Source organism: Necator americanus, chromosome III, assembly GCF_031761385.1.
Source record: "Necator americanus strain Aroian chromosome III, whole genome shotgun sequence".
Taxonomy (NCBI): Eukaryota; Metazoa; Nematoda; class Chromadorea; order Rhabditida; family Ancylostomatidae; genus Necator; species Necator americanus.
In genome coordinates, this window is record NC_087373.1 from 19,194,930 (window position 1) to 19,204,811 (window position 9,882).

The 9,882-nt window shown below is 41.8% G+C and overlaps 2 protein-coding genes across 3 annotated transcripts in view; one reads left to right on the forward strand and one right to left on the reverse strand.

Annotated features, from left to right (window-relative positions):
- Positions 1–4,066, reverse strand: part of RB195_010085 (uncharacterized protein) — a gene marked incomplete at both ends in the record, with an annotated part of 19,255 nt that extends 15,189 nt beyond the window's left edge. The window contains one exon of one of the 2 annotated variants that reach the window (XM_013441458.2): positions 3,953–4,066. In XM_013441458.2, coding sequence (XP_013296912.2) covers positions 3,953–4,066 — 114 coding nt within the window. The remainder of the gene's footprint in view (positions 1–3,952) is intronic. The other variant, XM_064190927.1, reaches the window with a different exon arrangement.
- RB195_010086 (uncharacterized protein) lies at positions 1,352–1,871 on the forward strand (the record flags this gene model as incomplete). The annotated part of the gene is made up of 3 exons (XM_064190928.1): positions 1,352–1,374; positions 1,481–1,706; positions 1,773–1,871. 3 exons carry the CDS (start codon positions 1,352–1,354, stop codon positions 1,869–1,871), a joined length of 348 nt encoding a protein of 115 aa, XP_064048511.1.
- Positions 4,067–9,882: the final 5,816 nt, after the last annotated feature.

The window sequence follows — 9,882 nt, forward strand, 5'->3', positions numbered from 1 at the left end:
GAGGTGGGACGGATCCACCGGCGTCGGATTGGTGCGCCGGCGCCAGATAGCTATTAAAGAGGGTGTGACGGTTCCCGTAGCGTGGGATTGGTGCGCAATAGCTTCGTGTGAATTTCGCTAAAAATAGGTGGGACGTTGCAGCCGTTTCATGGCCGTGGACGCTGACCGCTTTTTTTCACCTAGGACATTTTCACCTTTATGACTCCTCTGCGCATCTATTTCCTTCTTCGTTCGTTTCTCAAGTTAGTAGCATGCCCTTCCCAGAAAGAGGAAGTACGAATGAAACCGGCTGCTTAAATAGTAGCCAACAGTTTACATAACTTGACGAGGAACGTTGTCTTTATCAGTACAATGATGTCGTTCACGTTATTTTATGTTAAAACATTATCCTGTGATAGCTGTTGGGGAAAATTAGGAGGGACACCCATACTTCGAGTAATACTTTCAAATTTTGTCTATTTTATTTTGGTATCGAAGGAGTGTTTGAAGCTGATGGTTCAATATTCTCCAAATGTAGAATTGGCGCGTTTAGAAGGAAAACTTCGTAATCTTTCGCCTTAATTTATAATTAAAAAAGAGAAGGAAAGCGTTGCTTTAAAAAACACAAATCTAATTCTACAGAAAATGCCACTACTACTGCTTTTCATTGATCTGCGAAGAGGAGCGAAGCTGAAACCACAGAAAGTCTCAAGTCCGGCTTTAGCCGGACATTCAGACTAGTATAGTAAATACACGTAAAATATGTAAACAGCAAATGCAGAGTGGAAAGACCATCTGATGTAAGTCATGGGTGTTGTCAACTGGGTGTTGTCAAAATTAAAGGGTACACGAAAATATAAAGGATAAAGGATAAAGTTTCTGGCGTTAATCAATCCGCTTGGGATGCGCCCCCACGTTCACTTCAATTCAGAATCGTTTGAGGTTCACGAACGTATAACTGGCCTATACAATAACTTGCGATGGCTAGCCAATATGTCAAGTCAGTGTTTTTATCCTCCTAGACAAGTCTGGCACCAATTTATCGACCCCGGAGGGATGAAAGGTTTGGTGAGCACTAGGGCGGATTCGAACCTCCGATCGATCGTGCAGGAAGCGGAACCTCTAACCGCTACACTACACTCGCCCACGAAAATATATATTACTATATTTTATTATGTTAAACTTACGTGGCCGCGTATACGAGTCTGATTGCTACCTGCACATGGTGGCCCTGCATTAACTAAATGCAATCAAACATTCGAATGCACGCATCGGGAACGTACGAGCTATATAATCTGCACAGTTATACGGGACAAGATTCCCATAGATTGCAAAAAGGTGCTGTGGTCCAGCACATCGCTAGGGCCAGGAAATGGTCTCATTGAAGCCTGGAAGGTAAACTTCCCGAAGGAAGCATGGAATCTTTGACAATAACCATTCGTTTCGCCACGCTAAACTGCGGAACACTGTCGAGTGGACTCCAACAAATCGTCCTGTCTAGGCTTTTACGATATCTCTATGTGCCGTTTGCTGCGCTGCAAGAAACACGCATCGCAGATCGGCACGTCATTAGCATCGGAGAATACACTACCTACTGCGGCGATGCTGATGAAAAGAAGATAGGTGGCTGCGCGAGGAATGACTACAACAACCTGGTGGTGGAATTTGGTTCAATTCAATTTGGTCGTCTAGATGCGCCTTTGTACGACTGCAGGATTGCAGACGACGTAAATTGTCGATCGTAAAATGAGGACGTTCTCTACGATGAATTCAATTCGCTGTCTAAAATGCAGTTTTGCTTCGATTTCGATGTCCAGCAGGTGGCCATCGAAATCGAAGCAAAACCGAAGATGGGACTTGACCAACAATCCGATGTGCCAAGAAAGGCATAGTCTACAAAAACTGCAGTAGAACATTTCTAATTGCAGATTGCAGCCATTGCAGCAGTCCAGCCTCGACCTGCTTTGCTGACCAGGGCGGCTCAAAGGTTGCCCCATCCATTAATAAGAAAACCACCAGATCGCTTTGTTCAACGAGCTCTGAGTAGTTTGTCGGTTCAAGCTGGAAGATGCCACATGGCCGAAAACGGAAGTTCAGGACTAAGGTTAAGAACACTCGGCGTGGATAGGCAGTTCAAGCGAGACGCAATTTTCGCAGGATGTGGAATAGCAACAAATGGATTGATTTTGTTCAAATTCTCGCAGAAGATCGAGAAGGTTGGACAGAGTTGTATTCAAGTACGGCACACTTCGGCGAAGATCCGAAAGCTCTCCACAAAATGGATTTTCATCATTATCTACCTATATTGTGTTGATGGAAGACTTATAACGGATTGGACAACCATTCGCCACTTCCGGTGCAATGATTTCGAGCTCACTGTCCTCCGAGACATATTGCTACGAGTTGCTTGTATGGAGAATGTGCGTGTAATCAACTAACAGCAATCTGTTTCGTTCAAAACTGCCTTGCTTATCGTATCTTTCCAGGGCTACTCTTTACGATTACCCAAAAAACTGAGACGAAATCCCGGGTAATTTTTCCAGCAGCATTCACGTCTGTGATGGGCAGTACAAGCTGCTTCTTTCTTTCTATTCACTTTTTCTTTACGATTCTCCATATTTATACGAGATCAAGAAACACAATGAATCGCTACTATTATAAAGCTTCCAACTTGTATTCCCCATTCTTCCCTGTAAATATTCTTCATCGGCTGTCCTGTTCATTTGCAGTCCTACTCGTCTCTTCCTCTCCACGACTTTTCAAAAAAAGAAAACAACAAAAACTCAAAGTTTGCGGTGAGTCCTTCACCAACACGTAATCCCCTTTTCCTTTTCCTATGAAGAAGATTACGTTGCCCAGTACGATACAGCAGTGACGAACTTTGGCAATATATCAAAGCATTATTTTATCGTTCCTCTTCTTCAACGGTTTGAGAGGTGGTGAAAAAATTGAAGTGGAACCCCTCCCAACTCTAAAAAATCATTATCGATTGTGGTAGTTGGCTGACGTGCTCACAACCGAGGCATCGACACCTCGGCCGCAAGGCTTTCTCACGAAAGACAGAAAGAGGTGCACGAGGTATTCCTAATAGACCACTATCGCCCTCAGAAATCAGCAGCTGAAGCTCAAAAGGAATCCAGCTTCTTTTCCATGCTGGATATATTCAGTGCTTTTGATGTGCACGTGAGAATGCTCTCATATTGAAGTGTGCAGAAAACAGGAACGGCGAGGTTTCTTCCAATAAAGAATATAAACCAGACCAATAAAATTACATAAAGGGAAAGGCAGCCAGTTTGAAAAAGTCAGCCGTTGTAAGATTGAGCCGAGGGCTGTGCAAGAATTCATGCTCTTCATGCAACTTTTACTTCTAAAGGAAGAATTCGGACTGACAGTCCATACCATTAAGGATGTTCGAGTCTAACAGACGAGTAGAAGCAAACAGAAGTTCCCAGTATAACTCTTCGTGATCGTTTACATTTTATGGCAATAGAAAGGTGCGTACCTCCTTTTCGTACAACTCTGAGCGGAATATCGTATTCGCTTAAGTCCGAAACTTCCTTTATGTAATCCCTTCCTTGCTTTTTCGAAAATTTCTTCTGTCTCTCCTCACAAAAATTTCCCTGGAACACTTTCTGCAGTGGTCATTCGCCATCAGCTCCATCTGTGACACATACGGATCGACCCTCGCGGTTTCAACTCAAATCCTTGGTGAAGCAGAATATAGGTCAGGCTCGGGTTTTTCTAAAGTCTTCTGTGAAATTCATGGCGAAATGAATAATCTTCGAGGATGCAATCCCTAGTTACTTATTTCTTCCTTCAATTAAGGCAGCAGATAGAATGGGGAAAAGATCAATCTGAAGATAACATGCACTGAAAAACTGTTACTAACCGCGATGGGCACCTGACCTCCAAACATAGAACATCATTTCTTCATCACAGGCGAACTTTTCAGAGTAAAAGATACATCAAGTACCTGACTAAAAGACCCTGCGGTGGTAGACAGCATGACGGGGCCACTACTAAAATATGACGGTTCGGTTACCATAAGCTCATCTAGTGGTGTGAACAGGTCTCCGATATTGGGCATGCTGAAACATACTCTCTCTAGAGCCTGTTGTAAAGCAGAGCAAATGAGAAATGGATAGTTTCATGGGAAAAAATGGAAGAATCTTCAAAACATAAATCATACGTATAGATAACTGGTATCTTAATCTATAAAACACTGCAAAAAGCATCGTCCGTCGGAGCGAACATTCTCAAGGATTAGAGAGCTGCCAACAGGGATTTCTTTTGCATTTCAAAAGGATCAAGCACGAATTGAATCATGAGCTGAATACTTAGTTATATCCGAGGGTAGTACAAAATAATCCATAGGAGAGCAACTGGGCGATCCAAAAGAGGAAGAAACATTTTCCTTCTCGACTTAGCTGACTAGGAGAGCATTTGGAGCAGCAGAGTTACTTCTCAGCTATAATATGATAACGTTCAACAAATTAACATTTGGCAAGCACTCTTTTTGTTGGGAATAAGATTGAGGGAAGAAGAAACAAAGGAAGAATAGCTCATAAAGGTACCGGAGGTAAATTTGCTAGAAACTATCTAAACTACATTTGCTTCGATAGATAAAGAAGACGGATCTGAAATAAACGCAGAAGTGTCAAAACTGCGGGCATTTATGGAGAAAGGGTGACCACGATCAAATGTGACATGTACAGTGGTTTCAGTCAAAGAAAGCACCCTGAAGCCGGTCAGTGGAGAGTAACACCCCTCGTAATCATATATGCGATAGTCGGACCCGGTGCTACGACTTTTGCATGGGAGGCGAAGGGATCCCCTTCACTTAAATTGCACCACATGAGCTAGACCCCCTTCACGGAGGGGACCAGCTCCTCCCTATCGCACCTATGATCGCAATAGTATGTCATACAACATCCTAAGCAGTACCTCGCAAAGACAGAGCTGGGCAGTTTTCAATGAACCCAAAGAAATCATGAATAACTGTGTGCACGGGTCAATATTCATTTTTGGGTTTCTTTGGGTGGTGTCATAAACCTAATAGGGCAGATGCTACGCGTAACACATTTGTCCTCATCGACTCTTGAAACCTGGAGGCGCCCTTTCATATTCTATTCCTCCCATTTTCAAAATGTCTACTTATTCTTTTTTGTCTGAATTGAGACCACCACACGTTCTTTGTTGCGCGTCGTTGTGTATGTTGGCTCATCGCAGCATTTCCATCGCGGACACGCGGGAAAATGTTGTTATAAATGAGACTTTCATGCTAGGCAAAATGTTGCTAACCTCGATTTCCGTAGCTTTTAAAGCTGTCTTTCCGCGACCAGGACTTATTACAGAACACACGTATTCTCATGTGCTTCTGACGACTGCCACGTTTGATTGAATGAAGACTAATTGTTCGATAGCATGCTGTTTATTTAAAGAAGATTTGAAAGAGATTTTATCAATATGTTGGTCTTTATGTGTTTTATTCTTGGGTCCAATTTATAAGGATGTGTAGATTTTACTCCTTTTTTTGTCAAGATTATACCTACCACAACATAGTACCGGAATGTGACTTCAACAGATAGAGGAGAAAGACACCCACGGTGTACTTCTAGAGAAATTATGTTTCTTAGAAAAGAAATCGTTGCATTTTGGTGAAAAATTCAGTCGGAAATTTCTTCGGTTGTATAAACAGAGGAGGGGAAGGTAGAGGAAGGAGAAAGTGAGGTACGGCGCATTTCTTTTGAAACCAGTCGGCATGCGCGGCGCGTTGTTTCTCCAACTAGCAGATTGCACGGAAATTCCACGTAGTCTAGGTAAATAACCATTATACCATGGTTTACCAAAGAAAATCAAGTCTGCATTACATAAAATGCTCGTGTCACACCGGTCAACGATATCAGTGGCTGAACAATCACAATTATCCGAGGTTATGAAGTAATACCTACAATCTTGATGTTCCGCAGTGAAACCGTGCAAGTAAAGAAGACTTTAAAAAATCATGCAATTAAAGAAGCCCGTTCGAAAACAAGCATCAAATGTTCCGTTTCGTTCCTGCCCTTAGACGGAATTACTTCCAAAAACGTTTCAAAGGTGCCTTCCCCGGAACTCATCAGTAAGGAAGGAAGGCACAGCCTCATTTAGATGAGCAGCATATCGAATTAATCGGTTTACGTGGAAGGAAACAGAGTGGATTTAACAAACAAATAAAACACAAATATACACCGATATTATAAAAAATAAAATTAATACAACCTAATAACATCAACGGATAAAAAAAAACAAAGTGACAGAGAACCATTAAACTTCTACGAGGCTAATCTATGCCAGATAATTGTGGTCATCAAGAAATACCTAGTAGTAATCTTTATTGAATATATGATCACATGTGCGTATTTTAGAGTTAGACAGATCTCAGCTTAGATCCTTCCTTCCTGTTGTACGTTTTAGATGTTTCGACTCTGTGAAAAATATTTCTCGCTGAAACGTCAACATCTATAGCCGACAAAACAACGTGAATCACGAGTGTAGTTGCGGTGCATTTGCGAACACACTCGAAACGGTGCGGTGGAGGCTGCAGTGAGGACCGAGGTGGGACCGTCGCAACTGCAGCGATAGACGGTTCCAGCAAGGGTTTCACCACGCTCCTAGCCGCTACGCTCCATCGAAGCGTATCGAGAGAACCTTCGTACGCAACTCATGTCGTTTTGACTTTGAATTACTAGTGCACTTCGAAACAGTCAAACAACTTTGATTGCTAAATTAAGCATTGGCTGCATCTTAGTTTATTTAGTTCACTTGTTTTAGTTTGGGGGGGGGGGGGGGGGGGGGGGGCAGAATTCCGAAAACCTGTAAGAAATAGTACAACAAGTTATGGCAGCGCTTATTGTCTTGAAAAAATGATGCATCGTCAAAAAACGTCGCAATATTGTTACCTTTGGCAATTGAAACTACTTTAATCGCTGTGCTACTTTGCCTACTTTTTAAAGTAAAAAGAAATCCACCTCGCGCCAATAATAGGCACACGATATTACTGAGACTCTTCACGTCTTTTCACTTATAAATAATTAGTCGCTCAGTTTTAAAACTAATTATTACTTAGTTATTGTATTTCTTTCGAATCCAAAGCTTACAAGGGAGAACCCATTGGAATCAAATCGATCTGAGAGAAGCGCATAAGTAAAACAAGTACAACTTTTGTTTAAACATCTGCCTCGATCACATCAACATTTGGCCCTATTCCTGATGTTTTACACTTGATCACAATAGATATCACTCCTAAATCCACGAGATTTCATCAATGCACAGATGCCCACCTCCAGAAACCTTCGTTCCATTCCCACTCCGCTCATCTTAGTTGAGACGCGCCACTCTTGTGCACGCGGCGCATCAATGTGCGACCGGAGGAAGGCCAATGAGTTCTCCTCGACGGTCTATTCAAGAAAAAATTGAACGGACAAAACAGGGAGAGTGTACGAGGTGGCATATTCTAACGCGCCTCGTAGGAATTAAAGGCATCACCCCACGAACTTGGGGCTGTACAGGTTTCAGGTGGGTTATGCCTATGCGGGGTCGTAGATTGTGGGGAAGAGGGTGTTTCCGTCCACTTCTTCCAAATTGCGGCTTCGAGCGTTCCGGAGCGCTATTTTCTACAACGAGTTCTATTTGAGCGCGCCAGCCTTGTGCATGCGCCGCATCTTCTGGGCCGTTTTTTACGGCAATTTGGAAGAAATGAACGGAATCACCCTCTTCCCCACAATCTAGGACCCCGCATAGGCATAACCGACCTGAAACCCGCACCACCCTAGATTTCTGAGTTGATGCCTTTAAAGTGGCTCCCACGCCGCTTTTTACGATGATTAAAAATGAGTGGAGCTACTTCGGCTCCACAATCTGTAAAAGAGCCTCTAGCTTTTTCCTCGGATTGTTTCACTACATCAGATTCGTGCTATGCTGCCTTTAAGCAGTCCGGTCTAAAAATGTCATGTCAAAAATGCTCTCATATCATGAAAACAACTCGTTGCGAGAATAAGCTGCAAATTACACCAAGTAGAACTTGCGACCAAGTCCTTCTTCTATAGCGATTCTTCTTCAAGCCTTTTTTCATCTTCGCACATCTTTTAAACCTTCTCCTTCTGCTGTGGCTTCCGCCACGAGGAAGGAAATGGAAGAAATCTTTGCGTTTAGGGTACTCCGAAAGTGAAGAGAAGAACTATACTTAGAAGCAATCTAATAGTAATGATAAGCGAATTATATAAGATATTTTACGCGAAGCATAAGTAGAAAATCTGAAGCATTATAAACTCATTACACTAAATTTTGATTAGTACTCGTTAGTAATTTATTATGATAATTAATTAATACCTTTAATTTCTGATCAACAGATATCTTTTCAGAACAAATTAGAAAAATTCGATGTCGCCCAATCAAAGTTATGTATTCCGACTTTTTTTTTGTCATTCTAAGTGATTTTTTCCTTTATTGATGAGTTCACATGAAGGTATTCAACCTTTCAAACCTGATTACTCTTCAGACGTCCAAAGACGACAGCGAAACGGATACAGGAAATTTTTTTCTTTTTTTTAGTTCCTCTTAAAAACGTTGTGAATATGAAAAGTTAAAGAAATAAAACTTAAATGAGTCTTATAAATGTTCGGCACTCGAAAAGACAGAAATAGAGCACACTCATTGTGCGCTTCTTCGAGCCGCACAAACGCACTTATTGAGAGTATTGATGAAACAGTCCAAGAGAGTAAAAGAGGGCGCAAGTTACTTGCCCTTGACATTGAAACTTTTAACAACAGAAAGATTTCTGTTATCTGCATTTCATGCGCAAAGCTAACGTGAGAAAATTCGCAGAAGTCTATTGCAAACTTTCACTCAAAACTTGCATCTACGACCAGTTCACAGATTTCTCACTAGAAGTTCAGCAACGGTAACAGGTATCAAAACAAAAATCCATGCAGTCAGAGCTCTACCAAAATAAAACAATAAAAGGACCAGAGGAACCTGGAAGTGAAATAAAACAATGAACAAGGAGAAAAGAACGAAAATGCGCTCATGTTCTGATTTTAAATTCAGCAGAAACGACATAAATAAGAATGTATTGCCCTTGTATTCGCCAAAAGCCTGTTTTCATGTATTAACGTCGACATTTGTGAAATATCGCGATATGCACGTCTAAGTTACGCCACTGGAAGAACCACATCATTACATATGCTTGATTGAGAAGTTAAAAAGCCGCATAATGCTACATTACTCATGTCGAATGTGTTCGATCGGAGGAGCACGGCAACGCAAGCTCGCCTTCTGCTTGAACCATATTAATTCATGTTGCAGTATCACGCAAGCGGCTAAATTTCGGGTGATCCCACAAATATCTTACATATTCTATACGTAGAGGGTAGAACTGGATAATGTACTACCGTCCAAACACAGACAATGATTATTACCAGTCCACTTGAAACCACTATACAAACTGCAACGAAGTTACAACGATTTCTTTACTCAAAAAAGTCAAATCTTCTCCAAAATTTTGCGAACAAAATCACTTGAGCAAAGACGCACTAACAAAGAAAATGGGACGAATTTCATCGTTATGACTACTTGTTGTAGAATTCATCATACTTACACTTGTGAAATTCAGACTCCAGATCCAGGATCAATTCACAAATTTCAGCCAGCTTTCGCTTCGCTTCGGGCACCAGTCCTGGTTTATCTTAAAGTCAAATTAGTGTAAGGAGTATAAATCCAACCTTGGTACTATAAAAACTTCGTTGCACTAGATCAGCTTACTTCATAGGTGGACAAGATCTCAACTACCATAGATGCGATAGTCGGAGGAGGTGCTCTGGCCCCCTTCACTTTTGGACGGTTGAGGAAGGGACCTCATTCAGTTTT